Below are 26222 nucleotides of genomic sequence, written 5' to 3'. Positions count from 1 at the left end.
TCAAAGCTTTTGGATTACAGACAAGAACCACCGTGCCTGGCCAATTTTCTATAAATGTTAACAAGCATATTCTATAGTTGGCCTAAGATAAGTTTAGAATCTGTATGCACACATCTATATGCATGCATTTACAATAGAATTGGATCATCAGTAAAAAACTGTCATGTTATGATGGAAAAGATCTTAAAAACAAAATAAACTTCCCTTAAAGCAATGAAGCAATGTGGAATTGTTATCAAACATTTTCAAACTTTGAATATATATTATAATGTAATCTCAATTATAATAAATATAAAACAAAAGAATCATCCAAGGAGAAGATACAACACTAGATTTTTGCCCTTTCTGAAAAAATCAAGGAAAGTTACCCCATCTTCCTTGTTCTTCTTTGCTCTTACCTATCTCCTACACATGCATGCATACACAGCTGTCCCTCAGCACCCATGAAAGATTGGTTCTAGGAACCTCCCCCTCCAATACCAAAATCCATGGATACAGAAGGTCCTGATATAAAATGGTGTAATAAAAAATTAGCCAAGCATGGTGGCATGTCCCTGTATTCCCAGCTACTCAAGAGGCTGAGGCATGAGGATCCCTTGAATCAGGGAGGTCAAGGATGCGCTGATTGCACCTCTGCACTCCAGCCTAGGTGACAGAGTGAGACCCTATCTCTAAAAAAACAAAAAAGTGGTAATTGCATGTAACCTGTGCACATCTCCCGTATACCTTAAATCATATCTAGATAACTTTTAATACCTTATGCAATGTAAATGCTGTGTAAATTATTGTTAAACCTACTGAGGGAATAATGACAAGAAAAAGTCTGTATGTGTTCAGTATAGATGGAACTGTCCATCTTTTTTTTTCTGAATACTTTTGACTTACAGTTGATTAAATCCACAGATGTGGAATGCATGGATACAGAGCGCCAACTGCATACTCTTTCACACACCCCCATTCACATGTTATATTTTGGCCAGGATTTGGGCATCCTACCTCTGTGAGCTTGTTGACGGTTTAATGTGTTGTTTTTATTTTGTATGTGTCTGATTTTGGTATCTGGGTAATGCTGGCCTCATAGAATGAGTTTGGAAGTATTCCCTCCTCTTCAGTGTTGTGAAATAGTTTGAGTATAATTGATATTAGTTCTTCTTTGAATGTTTGAAAGAATTCAGCAGGAAATTCATTAGATCTGGGCTTTTCTGTTATGGGAGACTTTTATGACTGCTTCCATCTCATTACTTATTACTGGTTTGTTGAGGTTTTCTGTTTCTCTACGGCTGGTTGGCATAAAGCTGTTCATAATAGTCTCTAATGATCTGTGTTTCTAATGATGTGTTTCTGTGGTATCAATTGTAATGTTTTCTTTTTTTCTCTGATTTTATTTATTTGAGTCTTTTCTCTTTTTTTCTTAGTCTAACTAAAGGTTTATTGATTTTGTTCATCTTTTTTAATAAAACACTTTTTTGTTGATCTTTTGTAATTTTTTTAGTCTCAATTTCATTTATTTCTGCTTGATCTTTTTACTTCTTTTACTAATTTTTAGGTCGGTTCTTTTCTAGTTTCTTGAGGTGCCTTGTTAGATTGTTTATTTGGAGTCTTTTGTTGAGGTGTTTATTGTCTATAGACTTCCCTTTTTTTTTTTTTTTTTTTTTTGAGACTCTGTCACCAGGCTCGCTCTGTCACCAGGCTGGAGTGCAGTGATGTGATCTTGGCTCACTGCAACTTCCGCCTCCTGGGTTCAAGTAATTCTCCTACCTCAGCCTCCTGAGTAGCTGGGACTACAGGCATGTGCCACCCCTAGCTAATTTTTGTATTTTTAGTAGAGATAGGGTTTCACAGTGTTGGCCAGGATGGTCTCAATCTCTTGACCTCGTGATCTGCCTGCCTTGGCCTCCCAAAGTGCTGGGATTACAGGCGTGAGCCACCACACCTGACCAACTTCCCTCTTAGCACTCCTTTTGCTGCATCCCATTTTTATTTTTTTCAAGAAATTTTTAAATTTTATTTTTAGTTGCTTCCTTGCCTCATTGACTGTTCAGGAGCATGTTGTTTAATATCTGTATTTGTGCAGTTTCCAAAGTCCCTCTTGTTACTGATTTCTAGTTTTATTCTATTGTCAGATAAATACTTCATATGATTTTGACTTTTTAAAATTTGTTGAGAATTGTTTTGTGGCTAACATATGGTCTGTCCTGGAGAATGTTTTATGTGCTGATGAAAAGAATGTGTGTTCTGCAGCAGCAAACGAAATGTTCTATAAATGTCTATTAGGTCTATATGGTCTAGTATGTAGTTTAACTCTGATCTTTCTTTGTTGATGTTCTACCTGGAAGATCTGTCCATTCCTGAAAGTGAGGTCAAAGACCTCTGTTATTACTGTATTGAAGTCTGTCTCTCCCTTTAGATCTATTAATATTTGCTTTATATATTTGAGTGCTCCATTGTTGGGTGCATATGTACTTACTATTGTTAGATCTGGCTGATTTGACTCTTGATTCTTTTATCACTGTATAATTACCATCTTTGTCTCTTTTTTTTTTTTTTTTTTTGTGACAGAGTCTCACTGTTGCCCAGGTGGGAGTGTAGTGTCATGATCTCGGCTCACTGCAACATCTACCTCCCAGGTTCAAGTTATTATCTTGCCTCAGCCTCCCCTTCGTCTCTTTTTATAGTTTTCAACTTAAAATGTATTCTATCTGATATATGTGCAGCGTCTCCTGCTCTTTTTTGGTTTTAATTTTTATGGAATATCTTTTTCCACTCCTTCACTTTCAGTCTGTTTGGCTTTATAGGTGAAGTGAGCTTCTTGTATGCGGTATACATTTGTATGTTGTTTTTTAATCCATTCAGTCCCTCTGTGTCTTTTTTTAATTATTATTCCTGGGCCTAAGCTATTCTCTCATCTCAGCCTTCCAGTCAGCCAGGACTATAGGTGCATACCACTGTGCCCAGCTCACTCTGTGTCTTTTAATTGGAGAATTCAGACCACTTACATTCAGTGTTGTTATTGATTGGTAAGATCTTACTACTGCCATTTGTTACTTGTTTATTAGTTGCTGTGTAACTCCTCTCTTTTTTCTGTCTTTTATGGTTAAGTGATTTCCTCTTATAGTATGTTTCAATTCATTGCTTTTGATTTTAGTGTATCTATTGTAGGCTTTGCACTGTGATTACCATGAGGCTTACAAAAAAAAATCTAGTTACAACAAGAATTTGATACCAACTTAACTTTGATTGCAAAACAGCAAAACCAACAAACCATAAAAAGAAAACCTATACACATTAACTCTCTTCTCCCCCCATTTTAGCATTTTTGATGTCATCATTTTATGTTATTTATGTTGTCTCTTAACAAATTGTCCTTTTTTTGATAGTTTTTTCTTTTAGTCTTCTTACTAAAGATATACGTGGTTTAAACACCACGATTACAATATTAGTACAACAACCACATTAGCATAATTTTCTTTCAGTTTGGAGAACTCCCTTTAGTGTCTAAGAAATCACACATTTCTTACAGGATAGGTCTGATAGCAATACATTCCCTTAGCTTTCGTTTGTCTCGGGAAATCTTTTATTTCCCTTTTTCATTTTTGAGGAATAACTTCACCACATACAGTATTTTTAGGTGGCAGTTTTTTTCCTTCAACATTCTGAACATATTGTCCCACTCCCTCTTGGCCTGTGAGGTTTCTGTTGAGAAATCTGCTACCAAGCATATTGGATCTGTCTTATACATTATTTGCTTCTATTCTCTTGCTGTTTTCTAAATTTTCTCTGTCTTTGACCTTTATGAGTTTGTAAATTAGAGTGTTCTTGTTTGAGTTAACTCGGATCGGTGACCCTTGACCTTCCTGTACCTGTATATTCTGGTTTGGAAACTTTTCTGTTATTACTTATTTGAGTAAACTTTCTACTCCTTTGTCTTTCTCAGTTCTCTCTTTAACTCCAATAACCCCAATATTTGCTCTTTTGAGGTTGTTTTATAGATCCTATAGGTCTTGTTCATTCGTTTTTATTCATTTCATTTCTTTCTTCTCCTCTAGCTATGTATTTTCAAATAGTCTATCAACGAATTCACTGATTCTTTCTTCTGTTTGATCAATTCTGCTATTGATGTTCTCTATTGCATTTTTCATTTTATTTATTTTTCAGCTCCAACGTTTCTATTTGATTTTTTTCATTCGTATTTCAGTCTTTTAAAAATTTCTCTGATAAATTTTTGAATAGATTGTGTGTGTTTTCTTAAAATTTGTTGAGCTTCCTTAAACAGCTATTTTGAATTCTTTGTTAGAGATATCACGCATCTCCCTCACTTTAGGTTCTGTCTCTGGTGCCTTATTTTGTCCATTTGGTGACGTCATGTTTCCCTGAATGTTCTTGATGCTTGTGGAAGTACAATGGTATTGTACATTGATATATTAGGTATCTACTTTAGTCTTCACAGTCTGGCTTTGTTTGTACTTGACCTTCCTCAGAGGGCCTTCCAGGGATTCTAAGCTGACTGACTGTTTTGTTCCCTGAGCTTGTGACCCTTGCAGCACTAGACAACACTCTAAGCCCAGGCTTGCTGCAGGTCTCTGAAGAGCTCTGAGGTTTATGTGGCTTTCCAGCCTTCATGGACTGGGGAAAGACCTAAGGAGGGTGCTGAGGCTATGTGGGAATGCTGGCCAGGGACCTGGGTCCAGAAGACTGTCCTGGTGGCCCAGACAGGTGTGCATCCCAGCAGGTCTCTGCACCGGTGGATGGGTCTCCAGCTGCAGTGAGAGGGAGTAGAAGTGAGACTGGACCTCTTTAGGATGTGTGAAAAGGAGGTTGGCAGGCCTGTTTTGTTGGCCCAGATGGTTATGTGTTGCCCAGCAGGTTCCTGCACAAGTGAGATAATTCCTCAACTGCAACAGGAGGGGCTTGAGCTGAGACTGGGCCCTCTCGGGATCAGCTGTGGGAATGGAGGCTGAAGTGTCTCATGTTGGCTCAGAGAGGCATGTGTCTTCAGCAAGTTCCTGTGCAGATAGGATAGTTCTCCAGCTGCAGTGAGGGGGCCCTGAGGGGGATCTGCTGAGACAGAGGCTGGTGAGCCTGTCAGGGAGGCTCTGAGTCCTGGGCTGAGAGATATGGGTGAGTCTCCCTCTGGGTCCTTATGCAAGCAACTCTGAGCTGGGACCTCAGCTAAGGAAGGTGAGGGCAGCACTGCAAGGCTACTTTCCAGCCCACTGCTGAGACCAGAGCTAGCGGGCAGACTAGCCTTTCTGCCAAAACACTAGTGTAAGCAGTTCCTTCTGGACCCCATGGCAAATGGTTTTGGTGGCAGGATCATGGGCAAACAGGGAAGTAGCCAGTCCCCTTGTGGGGATTGAGCTGTTTCTGGGCTTCAGTCTGGAAGTCAGTTCAGGGGTACAGATCAAACACCTTATTGTGAGAGAATGTAAGTAGGTTACCTTCTATTACCATCTTGGTGGCCTCAAGGTTTCTGTTACTCAAAATCTATCATTTAGACATCATCTGGTTATATGTCAATATACAACATTTTTATGTATGAGATAATGGTAACATTTTAATATGTGAATTCATAAATATATTATGAATAATGTAATGTGGCATTCTTTGTTGTGACTGTTGGAATATCTTCTTTTGCATTTACTAATTATGGAGGTAGTTACTTTATACACTAGGCTGTCTTCTCCTGTTTTATGTGTCCATATATGTGTTTCTATGTGGTAACTTAATTTATCTCTGTATTCACTTCTTTATTTTTCTTCTTTCATCTTAATGTTTCCTGCAGTTTAAAATACCTTTATATTGCTTATAAGTGATTCTAAAATTGTATCATTATATTCTGATAGTTTCTTTGGCATCCTCTATTTTATACTGATATCCTATATACAAATAAAAGCTTGACTGTTTGGAATGTTTAATGTTTACAGAAAACAGGAAAAACACACTCTCGGTGATAAACAGAGATTACCTGGAGGGTGAGGAATAGAAGGAGGTAACCTAGGGAGAAATAAGAAGGAAATTTAAGCAGAACAGGTTTTTTGTTTGTTTCAGAATTTTATTACAAGTGATGTTGGGTAGAGAAGAGGTTGGTTGGAGAGAAAAGCAGAATTCATAGTGTGAAGAGAAGTCCAAGGCATGGCATTTAGGTTTTTTGGCTGCCTTAATCTAAAATAACCTTCTGACTGCCAATTTTGATGAGCATTTTGAAACTTTGTTGTTGATGGGGAAATGAACAAAGCTTTAAGAGGCATTAAAACTATAGGTATGTTTAGAAATCTGGTATACTGGCTGGGCGCGGTGGCTCACACCTGTAATTCCAGCACTTTGGGAGGCCAAGGTGGGCGAATCAGGTCAGGAGTTCTAGACCAGCCTGGCCAACATGGTGAAACCCTTCTCTACTAAAAATACAAAAATTAGCTGGGCATGGTGGCTCGCGCCTGTAATCCAAGCTACTCGGAAGGCTGAGGCAGGAGAACCACTTGAATCTGGGAGGCGGAGGTTGTCGTGAGCCAAGATCGTGCCACTGCACTCCAGCCTGGATCACAGAGGGAGACTCCATCTCAAAAAAAAGAAAAGAAAAGAAATCTGATGCCCTTTAATAATAGACCCAGATCATACATTTTGTACGTAAAATTTATCAAAGTGAATCTAGTGGCAACTTAATGGTGAGCCTAAAATGTAAAATAAATTCTGCCCTCCCCCCACGTTTCTTTTCCATCTGCTTCCCAGTATACATGCACATAAAACAGCGAGACAGAGTTATTTTTGATTGAGTATAGAGTGTCTTTGTTAACTATATAGGCAACCATTTTTTAGCCTACCTAGTTGTGAAAAGCATCAGGTTATGGAGGTTAAGGGGAAGTCTAGCAGAGAGGAGATTCCCCCGATAAATAAACTAAGGTCATGCTGAATTTTGTTGGTTAAACAGGATATTGGGTTGCAAGTGGAAGGAACATGGTGTAATATGATCCCATTGTTGTGACAGTAAATCCCCGTTATCCTCCCTCGAACATACTCTATATGTATCTGTACATATAAAGCTGTTAATGACTTGGAGCATAGTAACCTTTATATAACCATTAGCATTTATTGTTAACATTGTCATTATTTATGAGCATGGAAGATATATTTTTTTAAAAAAGGTTTCTAATGGGTACAAAAAATAGAATGAGTAAGACCTATTTGATAGCACAACAGGGTGACTGTAGACAGTAATAACTGTACATCTTAAAATAGCTTAAAGAATGTAATTGGATTGTGTGCAACTCAGTGGGTAAATGCTTGAGGGGATGGATACCCCATTGTTCATGATATGCTTATTTCATGTTGCATTACTTGTATCAAAACATATCATGTACCCCATACAAATATACACCCACCTACTATGTACCTACAAAAAGTTTTTTAAAGGTTGTCTGTGTGGGATGAGGTTAAAAGGGAGCTGGTATGAAGAGGCCCTTGGAAGGAAAATTAGACCAAAAAAGGAAAAAAAATAGAAGGCATTGAAGAGTGTGTGTGTATATATATATATATGTGTGGTTTCATATGTGTAAAAATTAAATGTATGTATAAATTTATATATACATGTATATATCCTTATACACATGAACATTTTTAAAGGGGGAGAAAAGAAAATATGCATGTTATTAATAGAATCAGGCAGGTTTATTTTCAAATTTTATTTCTTTTTTTTTTTTTTTTCTGTAAATTTACCTGAGATCTGATAAACATGGATCCAATTTTAGTTCTTTTCTTTTTTTCTTTTTGAAAAGAAAGACTGGAGTGCAGTGGCACAATCTCATCTCACTGCAACCTCTGCCTCCTGGGTTCAGGTGATTCTCCTGCCTTAGCCTCCCAAGTAGCTGGGACTACAGGCACCTGCTACCACGCCCAGCTAATTTTTTGTATTTTTAGTAGAGATGGGGTTTCACCATGTTAGCCAGGATGGTCTCGATCTCCTGACCTCATGATCTGCCGCCTCGGCCTCCCAAAGTGCAAGGATTACAGGCGTGTCAATTTTAGTTCTAACTCATTAACTGTAGTGCTGGACAAGTTAGTTTTCCCATATGAGCTTATTTCATCATTTCTGAAATCTGGATCATCATCCCTGCCACAGAAGTTGTTAGGATAAAATGAGGTGATGTGCATGTCACGTACTTATCACAGCTCCTGGCCCTGAGTTGTCCTCATAAATTCACTTCCTTCATGAGCTTCTTCTCCTTCAACTCTTTACCCTCCTTAATTTTTGAAAACTATTTGAAATAATTCGTTTAAACTAACAGTCTTTTAATTTAGAGCTATTTTCACATAAAAGTATTGCAGTATTATAATTAATCAAGGCCTTTCAGAGGTACCAGTACTAACAGATGTAACACTATTTCATTAAACTTCATTATCCCAGAATTGTCTGTGAACCAATTTTATAAATCTTAAAAAAATTTCAGCTTCAAGTAGGTATGCTATGCTGGTTTACAGCCATTTTAAAAGTCACTTATGTTTGACTTAAGTTTTTTGTTTAAAGTCTGTTTTTTCATAACTTATTAGTGATTTAAAAATTGGAGTTTGATACATTTATATATTGTTCCTCACTGCCACATCTGCAATACCTTTGTACGGCCAAGGCAAGGCTAAGATCCACAGCTCCAGATCCTACCTCTCTCCTGTCAAAACCTACAGCCAAGTGATACCTCGTTAATCAACAGCAAATCTATGCTCACGTAGTAGTAACTCCTATCTGGTAATGTGCTCCTTAATAGAGATTTGGATTGGAAGGCAATGCTTAACCCAAAGAAGAGCTGGAAACAGTGAAGTTTAAATATACAACAGGTTATAGAGAATCTCCTAGGTAGACAAGGGACCTCATTCTCCCTCTCACATTACATGATACAGCAAGCAACTGCTTATTTTTTCACCTCAAGAAGCTGCATCATCCATATGCATGCATCTGCTGTCTAGGAAAGTGTAAGATTTTTCTATGTTAAATTTTTTTTTTTAGACTGAAAAAGATTTAAATTTGATTTCAGTCTCTGCTCCTGAGTGTTTGGCTTTCGAAGGAAAAGGATATTTTGGATAAACCACAGTCAGTCTGCTGTCTTCATACCATGCTGTCCCTCCTGAGCAAGATGAAAGGTAAACAAAGTTTGTTGCTCCTGTAAACAAAGTTTCGTGTTTGAAATGTCACAAAAAGATGGGAGAGTAGATAGGATCCCTTAACAGAAGGAGTCTATAGTATACAAAACATTTTACCATAGAGATTCCTTTATGTATTAATAGAATACTTTTAATGCATTTGACTTATGCTTTAATTTATGAAATTTTATATTTTGTATCATCATAAAAAAACATGATTTGAACAATACATGTTAACTCAGTAAGGCAAATGGAATGGTCTTAGGGGAGGTAATGTTTTTCTTGTTATTTTTTGTATGATTATCAGAATATTAATCTATTAAAATACTCAATAGTTTTCAATAATGATGAAATATTCCAAATAAAGATTTAATATTGATTGAGAACAAAGATGACTAAAAGCGCATAAATAAATGGAATAGAAATGTTCTGAATAAAATAGAGTGTTAGACTTCCACTTCACTGAGAAATATAAAAATATATCAGTAGGGAACTTAGTTTTAACATTATGTTTAACATAAATGGTTAGTCCCAAAAAATTGACAGCGTAAGAGTTTATTTTTCAGTTTTCTCCTATCCCCCATCCCTATAGTGGCCATCGATGAGACCTGGGATTCTCAGTCTGTGTCCCCATGGTGGCAGCAGATGCGCACAGCCTGTATTCAGTCTGAGAACAATGGAGCTGCTCTGTTGTCTGCACATGTTGGGCATTCTGTTGCTGCGCAGATATCAAACAACATGACAGAGAAAAAAGTAAGTGGGTAAAGGTATGGTTTTCATCTGTACACATCCAGTAGGCTAAGGGGATGCTTTCCTTTTCTGGGGTTTTTTAGGGGGTTTTTTGGAGTGGGGAGAGGGATGAGAGGTGCTCCCCTTAATTTGACGCCATGGTTGACGCCATGGATACTTGAATTTAGCAGTTGCCACATGAGAGTATCCTACTGTGTTTTTTTCTCATCTCTTGAGGACTCACATTTCCTTTACAGCTCATGGTAGATCAAATAATTTTTCCCAGGGGGTGTTATGTTAATTTGGATGAGACACCAAATAGATCTGTGGAGATTCACATCATTGTTGTTTATAGGCTAAATTTAATATTGCCTGCTTGCAATGTTCATTATGATGGAGAGAGATGAGATTTCAGATTTTTTTTTAGGTTGAAGAGTGCATTCTGAAGAGATACAAGTTTTTTGATGGTAGTGCTAGACAAAACTGTGGCCCTTGCCAAAGATGGCCCAGAAAACTTTGAAATGTACACTGGTTGAATCAGGGCCATTAGTGCAGGACTCCTTATAAATATCTGAACTCACCATCCTTGCCTGTGAGTTTCCAGTCTACTCCTGACCCTCATGTTTCATCCAGCCAAGTAGTAATATTTGGGAAATAGCATTTATGTGTTGCTTTGTGATGTATCCTCAGTATCCATCAGCTTTCAAGTTAAAAGCTCATTCAAGTTAATATTGATTCAGAATCTTTGGCAGAGAATCACCAGTGCATTTTTTATTAGTTTTCTCAAACAGTTTTGGGTGCTGATTCAGAGGCCCTCACTGATTCCTGGGAGGCACTTTCTCTTGACACTGAGTACTGGAAACTCCTTCTGAAACAGCTGGAGGATTGTCTCATACTTCAGACTCTGCTTCACAGCAAAGGGAACACTCAGACCTCCAAAGTATCATCACTGCAGGCTGAGCCACTTCCAAGGCTTTCTGTTAAAAAGTTATTAGAAGGAGGAAAAGGTAAGCTGAAGTTTATTTGAGCATTTACATCCATATTGTTATGTTACGAGGGTTTCTTTTAATAGAAACGACGGAAAGAATAGAGAAAGAAAAATACACTCAGATTTAAAAAATAACAATAACCTTCTGTATAATTCCTCTAAATTAATTTTCTCTAAAGTCTCATTTGGTCAGTTCCATGCTCAGAAACTGCTAGGTGCTTCCCTCGGCCTAAGAAAATTGGCAGTGATTCTCAAAGAGTGGTCAGAGGACCTCAGGAGTCCTCCTTTTTTCACTTACATGTCTGTATGAGGCCAGATTTTATTTATTTATTTATTTATTTATTTATTTATTTATTTATTTATTTATTATACTTTAAGTTCTGGGATATATGTGCAGAACATGCAGGTTTGTTACATAGGTATACATGTGCCATGGTGGTTTGCTGCACCCATCAACCTGTCATCTACATTAGGTATTTCTCCTAATGCTGTCCCTTCCCTAGCCCCCCACCCCACCACAGGCCCTGGTGTGTGATGTTCCCCTCCCTGTGTCCATGTGTTCTCATTGTTCAACTCCCACTTATGAGTGAGAACATGCAGTGTTTGGTTTCCTATTCCTATGTTAGTTTGCTGAGAATGATGGTTTCCAGCTTCATCCATGTCCCTGCAAAGGACATGAACTCATCCTTTTTTGTGGTTGCATAGTATTCCATGGCGTATATGTGCCACATTTTCTTTATCCAGTCTATCATTGATAGACATTGGGGTTGGTTCCAAGTCTTTGCTATTGTGAATAATGCTGCAATAAACATACGTGTGCATGTGTCTTTATAGTAAAATGATTTATAATCCTTTGGGTATATACCCAGTAATGGGATTACTGGTCAAATGTAATTATTTTCATAAAATATTAGCATGTAATCAGTTTATTATTTTCATTTCAAAATGGACTAATAAAATATTTTTTATTTATCAGTTTTAATTTTTAGTACCATAAAGACTGACAGCTGTAACTCATAAACCAAAGTTCTTTGGGATTGCCAGTAATTTTAAGGGGATCATGAGATAGTAAGTTCAAGAATTGCCTGAACAAAGCATAAACTCTTAAACTTACTCTCCAATAACTTTTGACTTTGAATCCGACTGATTTTTCTATTTCTTTCTCATTTGCTTCCTAGACTTTAGTTAAAATGAAGCATCCATGTGCTTCCTGTCTTAGATCTGGGCCTATCCTCTTCCCTTTCTCTGCCTCTCTCACTCATGGATATCAAAATCTTACTCATCTTTCAAGGTCCAGCTCAAATGCTTCTCCTCCAGGAAACCTTTCACGATTCACTAACTGCAGATTTTCTCTTCTTCCTCCTAATATCCACAGAATGTTATTCCTCTGTTGTGAAGCATCACTTTCTGCTGTCCTGGAGTCATTTGGGTTCCTGTGCTGATATCTTGCAGGAACATAAACATCTTACATTTTTAGTTGTCTTTGAGGGCTCACACTTGTATCAGCAGCTCTTTTAGGCATTTGATACTGGAAGGACTGTATGTGAGGTTTATAAATACCCACATATTTATAGATTTTTAGTTTACTTGTTTTCTCATTCTTTATAAAACTCATGACCTTTTTTTTAATTGCAAACTCACCACACTTCATGTTGCCACCTAGTGAAGGGGTAAGGATGCCGTTTGAATATTAACCTAAGCAATGGAATCAGGGGCTTAATTCTGGAATGAGAATTTTCCAATGATTTAGAAGCCAAACATAAGAAATTAGATCACCCAGCATATTGCTCACATTTATTTTCACTGACAATTGTGAATTTACTGTGAGGCATTCTTTTTGTGGAAAGGTTTTTATCTGAATCAAAAGATGAGGAAAGACTGAGAAAGTTTTGGTAAACAATAGAAGTATAATTTGTTTTCAATAATAAACAGTGCTCTTTAAACATCTGGAACATTTTTCAGCATGTGTTTACAATTTTTTGTACTATATTGATGACTGAAACATGATATAGTATAATGCTGTTGATTAGCTATGGCTAAATTAGGCCCATAAATATTGCATATAGGCAAATTAGTTGATTATTAAAAGTAATAGGGCTGGGCACGGTGGCACATGCCTGTAATCCCAGCACTTTGGGAGGCTGAGGCAGGTGGATCACCTGATGTCAAGAGTTCATGACCAGCTTGACTAACATGGTGAAACCCTGTCTCTACTAAATACAAAAAATTTAGCCAGGTATGGTGGCACATGCCTGTAATCCAAGCTACTTGGGAGGCCGAGACAGGAGAATCCCTTGTACCTGGGAGGTGGAGGATGCAGTGAGCTGAGATTGCGCCATTGCACCCCAGCCTGGACAACAAGAGCAAAACTCTGTCTCCAAAAAAAAAAAAAAAAGTAATATTTATCGGCTGCGGTGGCTCATGCCTGTAATCCTAGCACTTTGGGAGTCCGAGGCAGGCGGATTCCAACCTGAGGTCAGAAGCTCGAGACCAGCCAGGCCAACATGGCAAAACCCCATCTCTACTAAAAATACAAAAAAATTACCTGGGCGTGGTGGCATGTGCCTGTAATCCCAGCTGCTTGGGAGGCTGAGGCAGGAGAAACGCTTGAACCTGGGAAGCGGAGGTTGCAGTGAGCCGAGATCGAACCACTACACTATAGCCTAGGCAACAAAGCATGACTCCATCTCAAAAAAAAAGAAAAAAAAAGTAATATTATATTGGTCTTAGGAGCCTAGACAAGTGTCATTCTAACCAATCTGTTTTCACTTATAATTGAAGTAAAAGTGTTTTAAGGATATATTAATTTTTTTGTCTCCTGTAAAGTGTATTTTAAATTTTTGAACATAGAAAGCAAATGGTATACAGACATATGCTTGTGCATTTATATTTATCTAACATTTTCTGAGAGTATAAGGATGCCCTGACATCGTAAATATCCCGCTTGTTGCCCTCACAAGTTGCGTGGTAGGTAGGAACACTGCTGTAAATCTCAGGGCTTTTTCGGGTCACCTTCAGGCTCAGAAATAAATGTGTTGCTTAGATTTCTTTGTAAGGAAATTGGCTCCCATTGGCAAACACTGCCGTGTGTGTTGTAAATTTTTATTTTCTTCCTTGTCTCCAAACTATAGGTGGCATTGCAGACAGTGTAGCCAAGTGGATATTTAAACAGGACTTCAGCCCTGAAGTATTAAAACTGGCTAATGAAGAAAGAGATGCAGAAAACCCAGATGAACCCAAAGAAGGTGTTAACAGAGGTTTCCTTGAGGTATCAGAGGTGGAGATGGACTTAGGAGCCATACCAGGTGATACACCAATAATGAGAAACATGAAATCCAGAGAGGAAAGATGTGGCCGAGTGTTCATTAAGGAAAAAAATAATATCACTGCTTTCTTCTGACTTCCAGACTTACTGCATTTAGCCTATGAGCAATTTCCTTGTAGCCTTGAGCTCGATGTGTTGCACGCACATTGCTGCTGGGAGTATGTTGTTCAGTGGAATAAAGATCCAGAGGTGAGATACTCGTTGCCTCTTTCATGTTATTTCTGCTTCTGTGTTCATGCTATTCATATGTGGGGACTGTCTAATTAAATAGCTTATGATAAACACTGGCTTTTTCCCCATTGTAATGCCTCTGTGCTAACTAGAGTAGACCTTTTTCACATATTTCCTCTTATAATCCTCCCAGTAAACCTGTGAAGTATAGATACTGTCATTATCCCCGCTCTAAAGAAGAAAATACTAGGGCTCAGAGAAGTTAAGTTTCTTCCCTGCAGACACACAGCTAAGTAAGTGTCAGGATTTAAACGTAGGGTTCTCTTTATCTAAAACCAGTGTCCTTTGCCCTACTCCCTAGTTAGGTTGTGACAAGTATATTGTTTATTTCCTTCTGAATTCCTGCATGAAATGGCATCAACCTAACAGAATATTCTTAATATTATAGTCATCATGATAAAAGTCAAGAGTGAAGGTCCTGAGATTAACCTAGTGTCTGATTGTTCACATATGTATTTATCTGTTACTTCTGTTTGCATCAGAAGAACAAAGAGGCAGATTGTGCCCAGGGTTGACTCTAGTCCAGGGTTAGCCTTGCTGCCCTCTCAGCTCTCTGCTCAGGCGTCATTTTCTATTGCTTTTGGTAGCCACTGTTTCTACCAGGGCATTCACAGTCTAGAAGCAGCATGGGGGGAGGCCCCAAGCCTGGAGGCAGAAGGCAGAGATTTGGATCCCAGCTGAATTGCTGACAAGCTTCTGGCTCAAGAGAGCCACTGAATCTCTGGCCTGTTATTTTCTACCTCCTTCTCCCTCCTTTTTAAAATGAAGGTGCCATGATCAAATAAGATCTAAAAACATATTGTAAATATTCCTCTTTGCCAATCAGTCCTTCACTTAGACTTCCCTAGTCAGTGCCCTGGTAAATTATTCCTCTCAAATCAAAATTCTTACCTTTATCATCCTTATGTGAGGTTGTACTATTGTAGAGAACTCTCACAGATGAACTAATTCATGCTAATAGATTAATGGAAACGATACTCTTCCTTCCTCCAAAAAACTGTAATCACATATATTAAAGGAAGACATTATGAAAGTAAGTGATTTAAATAAAGGAATAGTCTTTGATCAATTAAACCTTGACCAAAAAATGATTTTAGGACAGAGGATCCTCTTAATGCCCTTCAAATCACCCTCTTCAGTTGACTACAACCTGAATGGCGATCATATATAGGCTCTCTACTTAACTGTGTTACTTTTCCATTTTATTAAAAAGGAATGTTATGTCTAGGATGAGAACATAATAATTTCTAAAATCTGAATGAATTAATTTCAAATTCAAGTCTAAAAAAGTGGCATTTAAGAAGAAAATTCTGCTTTGTAGCATTTGTTTATAAACCAAAAGCAGCTTGCAGAGGGGGCATAGACAAAGCTGATGTCAAGCCCCATGGCTGCTACATAGAGCTTATAATCATCATAGCACACAGTTTCTGAACTCTTTGTTTCAACGTTCTCCTAAAATGAAGGCTGTAATAGTAGTTATCTCAAAAGGTTATTGCATATTTTGAGAAAATGAATGCATAGTGCCTAACATTTTGACTAGTGTTATCAGTATCATTAGTGTTGCTTACATTTAAAAGAAGTTGTTGTTTTACTAGTTTGTTTTTACCATTAAATATTCATCTTGTCCCATCCAACCACAGTCTCAGCTCCACCATTTGACACACATAATTTTATAAGGCTCAAAACAATAATATTACCTTCGGAGAAATTTCAACACAATATGTATTGGCAATGATGATATGTTTGATGATGATGTACAAGCTACAAAATTATTTAGCAGAGATCTGAATGATTTAATCAGTGTTGCATTCTGTATTTAAGTTTTAATATGTAAACTTCGTTGATTAGAAAGAGTTGAATTTCAAACATCCCATCTGATATTTCATATTTCCTTCCTGCTTTAATTGTTTTCTCCTTGGCACTTACCATTAACATACTAAATATAATATATTTACTTATGTTTATTATGTAGGTTCCTCACTAGAATTTAAACTCAATGAAGGCAAGACTTTGGGTCTGTTTTGTTCATTATGGAATCCATCATGCTTCAAATAGGGCTTGGTGCATACTAGATACTCAATAAATATTTGTTGAATGATGAATGAATGAATTGTATCTACAAAAGTAAGCTTATTGTTTTTACATCTATATGAAATTCAAGTGTTTATTGGAGAGAATATTGCTATGATATTCAAACCACAGCAAATTTGAATCCAGATGTTAGCCCATATGACCAAGGAGCTTCTAGGAATTAATCACTGTAATAGGTAATGTGAGTTGAAGAGGGACAGTTTAAGTTATCAAAAGTTATTTCTTACCCAATAATTTCATGTTATTATTGCAACATTCTTAGGTAGCTTTATGCAGAAATGTATGTAAGAAGTCTCCATTGATAATGGTAAAACCTATTAAATGATACCTCTTTTTCTTTCTCTTTTTTTTCTCCCTGTATGTAAGGAAGCACGTTTTTTTGTTAGGTCAATAGAACACTTGAAGCACATTTTTAATGCACATGTTCAAAATGGTAAGTAAACAGATGTTAGAAACATCACTGGTTGGTCTAAAAGAGGCTTCCTGATTTAACAGGATGTGAATTTAAAGATTCACAACCTGTTAAATTTTTATTTGATTATCCTGCAACCTAACGTATTACTGTGTATTGGCTGAGGTGCAAGGGTCTCTTGAGCCCAGTAGTTCAAGGCTGCAGTGAGCTGTGATCACACCACTGCATCCAGCCTGGGTGACAGAGTAAGACCCTGTCTCTTAAAAAATAAAATAAAATAAATAGTACTGGCCATTTTAACTACTTGGAAAAGTGCTATTTATAAAAGGGCAAAACAACTGGTAGTAATCACCACTTCTGTTCCCCAAGCTGACTACTATTCCTGGGTGTAATTAAGACAGCTGTTCTGCATCTAGCCTTCCAAGGAAAGAGGAAATCAATGATAGAGGCAGAACAGCTGCCTTCATTACACCCTTCACAGATCGTGAAGGAAAGAGGGATGGATTTCTCAGGACTGTAATTCTTAATAAAAAATCTTGATAGCCAAAAGCCTAATAAGATTAGACTGTAGCAACTATCTTTTGCTTCTTACAATGGATGTGAAAATTCTCCATTAGCTGCCAGACCTTGGCAACTACTGATGTCTCCTTGAAAAAATATTGAACTTATAAACAGATTCCATTTAATAGATAGATGGGTTTCATTAAGGGAATTGAGGATATCAGCACTAAGCTAGTTAGTAACCTTAGTAAGTGATGAGACTTGGTGTTAGGCTGAGTAAGAGGAGATATCAACTTATGTCTCTGTGATAAATTCTGGAGAAGCTATGTATTTTTCACCTCTATCACATTCTTGCAGGTGATATGAAATCCAGTTGCAGAAATTGTAAAATGTCCCATTTTACTTGAAGAGAACTTGAAAATTACTTATTCTTCTCTTAGATCTTACCTTCATCCAAAATATATATATATATATTTACCTTGACTGATTTGGAAAACATCATGTTTAGATTATTCTATCCTTACTGATAAAATTAAGTTACTGACTTCAGACTAGTATTTCTTCAAGTCAGGCCTTTACCTATTTGTATCTTTACCCACTGAGTAAGGTTCCTGGCTTCTCAAAGCCTGTGAGGGGCCCTACTCATAGATGGACTCAGCTACAAGGATAGTAATAACAGCATGAGAAATGCCATGTTTACACTGCCTATTTGACAGCTGTTTCAGAAATTTAATTTTAATGCCACAGCTCAGTGAGTAGTGACAGGGTCTTGCTTTGTTACCCCAGCTGGAGTATAGTGGCGCAGTCATAGCTCACAATAGTCTTGAACTCCTGAGCTCAAGCTGTCCTATCACCTCAGCCTCCGAGTGGGACTATAGCCATGTGCCACCATGCTGAATTTGTTAAACATTTTTTCATAGAGATGGGTTCTGACCATGTTGCCCAGACTGTTTTATTATTATTATTATTATTTTGCTTTTAATACTTTTTTATATATTACTTTAGTTTGTAGTTATAGATGAAAAAAATCAATTGGCAGACATTGGGATTGTTTCTAGTGTTTGGCTGTTGGGAATAAAACTGTTCCCAACAATCTCATACATACACGTTCTGTATTCATTCCTCTAGTGTATATACCCAGCAGAATTGTTGGGTGATAGAGTAGACACATGTTTAGCTTCAGTAGCTAGCCCCCAGCAGTTTTCCCTGTGGTTTTACTAAGTTATTGTACCAGCAGTAATGCATGAGTGTTCCATTGGTTCCATATCCTAATACTTGTTATTATAATTTCAACATTGTTTTTAGCCTTTTTGGTGGTTAGGCAATGCTGTCTCACTGTGACATTGTATTTCTCTCATAACTAATGATGTAACTCTTTTCTTCATGCTTAGTGGCAATTTAGACATACTCTTACACAGCCCCGTTCTGATTCTTATTAAATCAGATTTTAAATGAAGTTAAAGATTTCAAGAACTTTATAAATATTACATAAGATATAAAAAATGGAATAAAAGTAGTCCATATAGTTTAATAAGCTTAAGAAAGACAGTAATTTGTTATGTGTAATAAAAGTGAGAATATATAAGCATTCTGTTTACTACTTCTGCTTGCTATCTAGGCATTGCACTGATGATGTGGAATACGTTCTTAGTTAAAAGATTTTCTGCTGCTACATACTTAATGGATAAGGTAAGGTAGTTTCATGTATTGACTTCTTATTTATTTGGTTCTCTTAATTGACTAATATTAGAAAGATTGCTCACATTAAGCTTTGTTAGACTATTTTTTAATTTGATAATTAGATTTTACTCATACTCAGTTAAATGTAATGCCCAGTACTGGCATTTTAATGACATGAAGAAGAGCTCTAAATCCTCATAAAGAGACTAACATAAAAGCCTCTTAACTAAAGAGATTAGGACTGGTAGTTGATTCAAGCAAGGATTTGCATTTTATTTTAAATTAAAATGTACAAATTTACACTTGCCAATCTTTGATATAAGGCCAAGATATTTTCTTTGAATGGAGTTGATTGCAATTCTCCTTTGGTTTTCTTGCATAAACCTCACCCATAATGTATTGCCTATCATGGCTAGATCTTATTTTTTTAAAGTTGCTATGTAATCTGAGTCCAAACTTTTAGATTTCTATAATTTTTGTAGTTGCTCCCTCTGTATCAAATCCAAAAGGCCTAGGAGTTATTCTCCTCCATAAATCTTTGCAAAGCATTCAACATAGCATTCATGTAAATAGCTGCCCCTTTTTTCTCATTCATATTTCATCAGTTATTGAATTAAATTACATAATTACAGTGACATGTACAACTAGCATGAGTAGCTTTGGGAACAAGCATAACAAGTAAGCATAGAACTCAACTAGTGGGAGCAGAAGCTGCTAGCATGCCGAGAATACCAGCCTAGTCTCCAGCTGAGTGGCCAGGGGCACTAGTTCGTATGTTTTACAGGCCACTCAACAATGTAGATTAGTGTGGCATCAGATGAGTGGATGCTAAGAGAATTACCACTGTAAAGATAACATATTCTTTTAAATGTATAGTCACAGTCATTCCTGCATCATGAATAGCACCACAGCCAAGACCCAACTTTAGACCACTGCTCCCCTTGAAATTGCTCTCTTTGATGTTATTGCTAACATTTTTCTAGTTAAATCTAACCCTTCTTTCCTCTGTGCTCATCTTCCTTGACTGCTTAACTTCTTTCTTGGAACTTGCATCTTTTGGCCTTTATGATGTTGTTCACCTGTTCAGCTTCACCTCTTACCCCCTCGTCTTTTGAGAGAATAACAATAAAATGTAATTTATGTGTGTGTTACAATTTGTAGTTTCACAGCATTCTCACATCCACAATCACATTTGATCTTCACTACTTTGATTGGGGTGAAAATAGTCCTAAACCAGGAAATAGGAAATTTGTGATTGGATAAGTCTTTATTATAATGTGTTATCTCTCATGTGCCAAGACTATGCTAGGTTCTGTGGTTGAACCAATGGAAGTTACGGTCCTGGCCCTCAAAGAGCTCACAGTTTGAACACCAGGTAAACAGACAATAGGAGCTCAGAAGAGGAGGAAATAAATAGCAAAACAAGGGGAAGACTTCTGACTTAAATTTTGGTGGATGGCTATATATGAACCAGTAAAAAGTAGGTGAGAAGAAAGTGTATCCCAGCAGTCCTGGAGATACAAGGCAACTTGTTGGATTCAGAGAACTGTAAGTAGCTTAGTATGGCTGGAACATAGGCTATATTAGAAGAAAAGAAAAGCTAAAATTGAAGAATTTCCTGTGCAGGCTGTGGATTTGGATTTTCTAGTAGTATGTGTAAGCTTAGCACAGCGTCTGGCACATGTGGTAAGGGCTCACTAGACGGTAGCTATTATTTTATACTGAAGACACTGAGGCAGTTTTAAGCAGAGGAATTATATATTCAAATTTGTGTTTAAAAAGATGATTCTGGCAACGGACAAAATATCTTGGGGTTGGGGTTGGCTGAGCTTGGTTGTTCCGAGGCTGTCGTAGTAATCCCAGCAAGTGGTAGTGAGGCGATGTTTTTTTCCACTGTCTCCTGTGAGTTTCCTCTCTTATCAAGTAGTATTTCTGAGGGCAGAACTTTTACCTCCCACTTATTACACTGTAGAGAAATACAGTAGAATCGTAATAAGTACTTATTGCTTAAGGAAATTTTTCTGAGCTGGGAATATAACTCCCATCTGCTGTAGAGTGTTTTTCCTTTCTTTCTATTTCGAACAATTGTGTCTTTATCAACAAGCTGAATTCTTAGGTGTTCTTGATTAGTAGCCTTGAATTAGGCTCTGGGTTGTTTTTTTGTTTGTTTGTTCGTTTGTTTTGGATTTTTTCCAGTTTTTCTTTGGTGGGAGTGGGATGGAGTCTCACTCTGATGCCCAGGCTGGAGTGCAGTGGCATGATCTTGGCTCACTACAACCTCCACCTCCTGGGTTCAAGTGATTCCCCTGCCTCAGCCTCCCGAGTAGCTAGGACTACAGGTGTACGCCATTACGCCCAGCTAATTTTTATATTTTTAGTAGAGATGGGGTTTCACCATGTTGGCCAGGCTAGTCTCAAACTCCTGACCTCAGATGATCAGTTCACCTTGGCCTCCCAAGTGCTGGGATTACAGGCGTGAGCCACCACACCCGGCCTAGGCTCTGGGTTTTTAGGCAACACAGTTATTTGACTATGCAAAGTGAGGGCCAGATTTTTAAAGTTTTTACCTATTTAATAGTTCAGAAATATGTAATTTATATTTGAAAAGGATTATTCTTGAACCCAGTGTGAGATTAAGTTTTACCACAAATTTAATTGCATCTCCTGTTGGTAGAATCAACAGCTAATTAATGAAGCTGCCACATATATTTATAGCTGCATTTATAGTTTTTAATTTTGGTTACTTTTTATTATTTGTGCCATAGTGATGTCTTTGTAAATTATTAAATGTTACAACATTTTGTCATTTTATTTTAGGTTGGAAAATCACCAAAGGATAGGTTATGCCGAAGGGTAAGTGAATCTCCCATAACTAGAATTATAGTTGTTAATTCCACACTTTATGTAGTACTTTATTAACTGTAGGGGTGAACTTTGCCTTTTACCATTGTGATGACGTATCAGGAGGAGATAAGAAAAATGAAAAGAGAATACTGCATTAAGGAAACTGGTCATGAACTATGGCCAATTTTAATTTACTTTTCCAGATTGTTAGATAGCATATTAAACTAGGTTTTTATAAGATGTGTTCAGGTTTGGACTGCGAACAGGATAACATGCTACCATTGCTGCATATTTTTGCTGTAATTCCGATTCAACATTTATAATGGAGGCATCCAACATCAAATTGAAGCAAGTTCATATGAAGTAGTTAATTTGATCTACATATATATATATATATATAAAATAACATAAGTATACAAATACAACATTAGTCTTAACTACTACTCTAATCCATGGATACGGGACTTGTATTTGACCTGAGAAATTAATAGTACTAGCTGCCATTGTTGAAGACTTTTTCTGGTGTGTTGTTGAGAATGGTTGTATGACTAGAGTTTGTGTGTGTGTGTGTGCGTGCGTGCGTGCACGCGCGCGTGTGCATATACCAGAAATACTGAATTATTTGCTTTGGGGATGTGAGGAAATTATAGATTGCTGCTTTTAAAAAGAGTATACGGCCAGGCGCGGTGGCTCACGCCTGTAATCCTAGCATTTTGGAAAGGCGAGGCTGGTGGATCACCTGAGGTCAGGAGTTTGAGACCAGCCTGACCAACAAGGTGAAACCCTGTCTCTACTGAAAATACAAAAACTAGCCAGGTGTGGTGGTGGACGCCTGTAATCCCAGCTACTCGGGAGGCTGAGGCAGGATAATTGCTTGAACCAGGAGGTGGAGGTTGCAGTGAGCCGAGATCGTGCCACCGTACTCCAGTCTGGGCAACAGAAGTGAAACTCCGTCTCAGAAAAAGAGATTATACACAAATGCAGTGGTCCCTTGGACAGGCCCTTTAAAGGAGTCATTGAGAGTCATCTGTTGCTCACAGCATGAATCTGTTATTTAGTTCTCAAGCTTGAGGATTCTAGTTTTGCTCAGAGGGTTGGGTTTAGTCTCTAAAAGACACTCTGAAAGCAGATCAGGCTGTTTTCTTGGAACTCTTCAGGTTAGATTCTCATTTGTGCATCTTCTGTCTACCACAATTATTTGGCTACCAGATGCCTTAGCAAGCTGAACAGTGAGCTCAGAAGTGCCACCATCTATAGTAACTGATGAGACTGTGTCTTTACAGTACACAAAGAACACTACTTGTTTTAAAAGTCAGTATTTGTACCACTTTGTAAAGCTTGACTTTAAAATTGGTTGACAGTAAATAAAAGAAGGAACTTAAATATGCTGATGCCTTGACTTTCAAATTCTTGCCGTCTATTCAGTGTGGAAAGTCAGCCGAACGGGCGTATTGTATCCTCGTTCTTGTTTTGCTGATAGTAACTATAGCAGTTTTCCTGCAGGGCCTAATTATGTTCCTTTTTTAAAAACAGGATGTGGGAATGAGTGACACAGCAATGACATCTTTCCTTGGCTCCTGTTTGGATCTTCTTCAGATCTTAATGGAGGTAAAAGAGGTGTATTTTCATTCTGAACTGCTCCTAAGATATTAAATATTCTGCAAACCATTGCATTTAATAAATGACTATTTTAATGAGGTTGTTTTTCATTCCCTCATTTCTAAATTTTGACTTAAGCCCAAAAGGTAGTGATATTTTCTTATTAAATCCTTCTTGAAATTAGACTTTGTGTTTATTACAATTTGGGACACTGTGCAATATGAGTTTGCACTTTGCTGCTAATAAACTCATTAGGATATTTGTAAGCTATTATTTTTCCATTACTAAACACAGTCCTCCATTCTTAAAACCCTTAGGCAGATGTTAGCAGGGATGAAATACAGGTGCCTGTGCTGGATACTGAGGATGCGTGGCTCTCCGTGGAAGGACCCATCTCCATAGTGGAACTGGCCCTTGAACAGAAGCACATCCACTACCCACTGGTGGAGCACCACTCCATCCTGTGCTCCATCTTGTATGCAGTCATGAGGTTTTCTCTGAAGACCGTGAAGCCACTGTCACTTTTTGACAGTAAGGTAAGTACCTCAAAGGATTTCAGAGCTATTTTGGAGTTGCAGGCTTAGCAGACACATGGATTTTCATATTTAATAGAAGCTGTCCAGTACTTTTGTGACTTGTGTCATTTGGTGGTGTGAGGTTCCAACTCCCTCATTCCCTGCTTGATTCCGTTCTTTTTATTTACCTTCTGTACTGCTCCCCTTGGGGAGTTTTGCCCTCTCAGCTGTCTGCTCTTCTCGTTCTCCATATTATTCCTGGACAGACTCATTTTCTTCCTCTTGTATATCTCTAGGCCTGACCAATCCCTAGAGTTGGAGGCATGCATTTCAATTGAACTTCTCTCTTTGAGTGTCTTAGAGGGCTTCAAACACCTCATATCTAAAATATACCTGCAAACCTATACCCCCATCCTGCCCCTAACTTAAATTTGCTGTTCCTTCTGAATTCCCTGGCTTGGTTATTTTATTAATGATGTCATCATTTTTGCCCTGGCAAAAACTAGAAACTTTGAAGTTATCTCACCAATTCCTTACTTCAAGCCAATTTTCTTCATTGTAAATTCATTCTTACAAATTCTTCCATAGATCATACCTGTCCATTTCTCTCTATGACTATACCCCTAGTTCAGGCACCATCATCTTTCCCTTGGCTATTAAAACAGCCCTTTCCTAATCACCTGCCTCCAGTTTCTCTCTCTCCCGTCCCATGCTGCAAGAGCTGTCTTCCTAGGAGACAGGTTTAATTGTGTTAGTTCTATACCTAAGATTTTATTGGCTCCTCTGCAGGATCGAGTCCAAACTTGTGAGTAGAATATGTTTTTACATATTATATTGTAACTTGCACAGTTTAGTGCAGTAGATAGTAAAATCCTTTCCTTCCCCATGCAGCTGTCAAATTTTGAGAGACAGGACACAAACTGTTGGAGATAAAAATGTCAACTTTATTACTTAGCTTTTTACTGATAGAAGCTGGGTTAGAGAACACAGCTTACGCTTGTGGGAAAATGGGTTTATTATTTCACCCTCAAATAAGAGACTCCCGGACAGGCGCGGTGGCTCATGCCTGTAATCCCAGCACTTTGGGAGGCCAAGGTGGGCGGACCACTTAAGGTCAGGAGTTTGAGACCAGCCTGGCCTACATGGTGAAACCCTGTCACTAGTAAAAATACAAAAACTAGCCAGGCATGGTGGCGCATGCCTGTAATCCCAGCTACTTGGGAGGCTGAGGCAGGATAATCACTTGAACCTGGGAGGCAGAGGTTGCAGTGAGCCGAGATCACACCACTGCACTTCAGCCTGGGCCACAGAGTGAGACTCTGTCTCAAAAAAAAAAAAAAGTATAGATTTTGAAAAAAAAAAAGTTAGTATATCTTTGAGATTATAAAGGATAAGAGTACTTAAAGGTTAAAACAGAGAAAGAAATACCAAAATAAAGTGCCCAGCTCAGTATTCCCCTCAGAAAAGGTCTTTGTGAAACCAGAACATACCCAGAATTGGACGAGCACAGTAATGTTTAGTTTCCACCCATGTCATGCCAAGACTACCTGAGACAGCTGGGTGACACTCATCTGCAGAGAGCTAGTACGGTTGAGTGGCTAGTGAAACAATGCCAGTGCTACCATTTGCTAACTAGAATTATTTAGATTTTCTTACTCTCAGTTTTCTCATTCAGAAAGTAGCAGTGACTCCAGCGCCAACCTCATGGTTGTTGTGAGGGTTCCTTGTATTCAACATGAAGTACGTAGTGTCTGGAATGTAGTAAATACTGGTACTATTATAGATGCTTATAGCTAGGACCACCAGGTGGGAACTATCGAGTAACAGATTGTGAATGTGTGCTAAATCTTTAAATACTTCTATCAGTGATGCCCAAAATGCCATGGGTTGCCCTGTAAGTCTGGTTTTTCTTATCACTAAAGGATGAGTAGCTTTAATCTGCTTGGCAGTCACAATAGATGACCTAGAATCACAGATGATCAGGTATGGAAGGCACATTGGAAGATGTGCTTGCAGGATGTATCCTTGCTAGGATGACCTGCATGCAGAAGAAGAAACAGTAACCCAAGATTGGGGGTCAGTTACCCAAGACAACCTGGTTGGAAGTGGTGAGCCTCAGACTAGACCCAGGTCTTTCAACTCAAAGGCCAGTGCTCTTTGCTCTGTATTACATTTCCTTCC

The 26222-nt window shown here is 38.0% G+C and overlaps 1 protein-coding gene across 2 annotated transcripts in view; it reads left to right on the top strand.

The window, feature by feature from the left end:
* Positions 1-26222, top strand: part of LOC105493490 (RAB3 GTPase activating non-catalytic protein subunit 2) — a 121273-nt gene that overhangs the window by 89788 nt on the left and 5263 nt on the right. For both annotated transcript variants that reach the window (XM_071080927.1, XM_071080928.1), the window contains exons 22-31: positions 9021-9126; positions 9719-9879; positions 10634-10862; positions 13975-14148; positions 14251-14357; positions 16857-16923; positions 19022-19092; positions 21901-21936; positions 23461-23535; positions 23844-24062. In XM_071080927.1, coding sequence (XP_070937028.1) covers positions 9021-9126; positions 9719-9879; positions 10634-10862; positions 13975-14148; positions 14251-14357; positions 16857-16923; positions 19022-19092; positions 21901-21936; positions 23461-23535; positions 23844-24062 — 1245 coding nt within the window. The remainder of the gene's footprint in view (positions 1-9020; positions 9127-9718; positions 9880-10633; positions 10863-13974; positions 14149-14250; positions 14358-16856; positions 16924-19021; positions 19093-21900; positions 21937-23460; positions 23536-23843; positions 24063-26222) is intronic.

This window comes from Macaca nemestrina, chromosome 1 (genome assembly GCF_043159975.1).
Source record: "Macaca nemestrina isolate mMacNem1 chromosome 1, mMacNem.hap1, whole genome shotgun sequence".
In the NCBI taxonomy this organism is placed as follows: Eukaryota; Metazoa; Chordata; class Mammalia; order Primates; family Cercopithecidae; genus Macaca; species Macaca nemestrina.
Note: the sequence above shows the minus strand (reverse complement) of the source record. Positions and strands in the feature narration are given on the sequence as shown.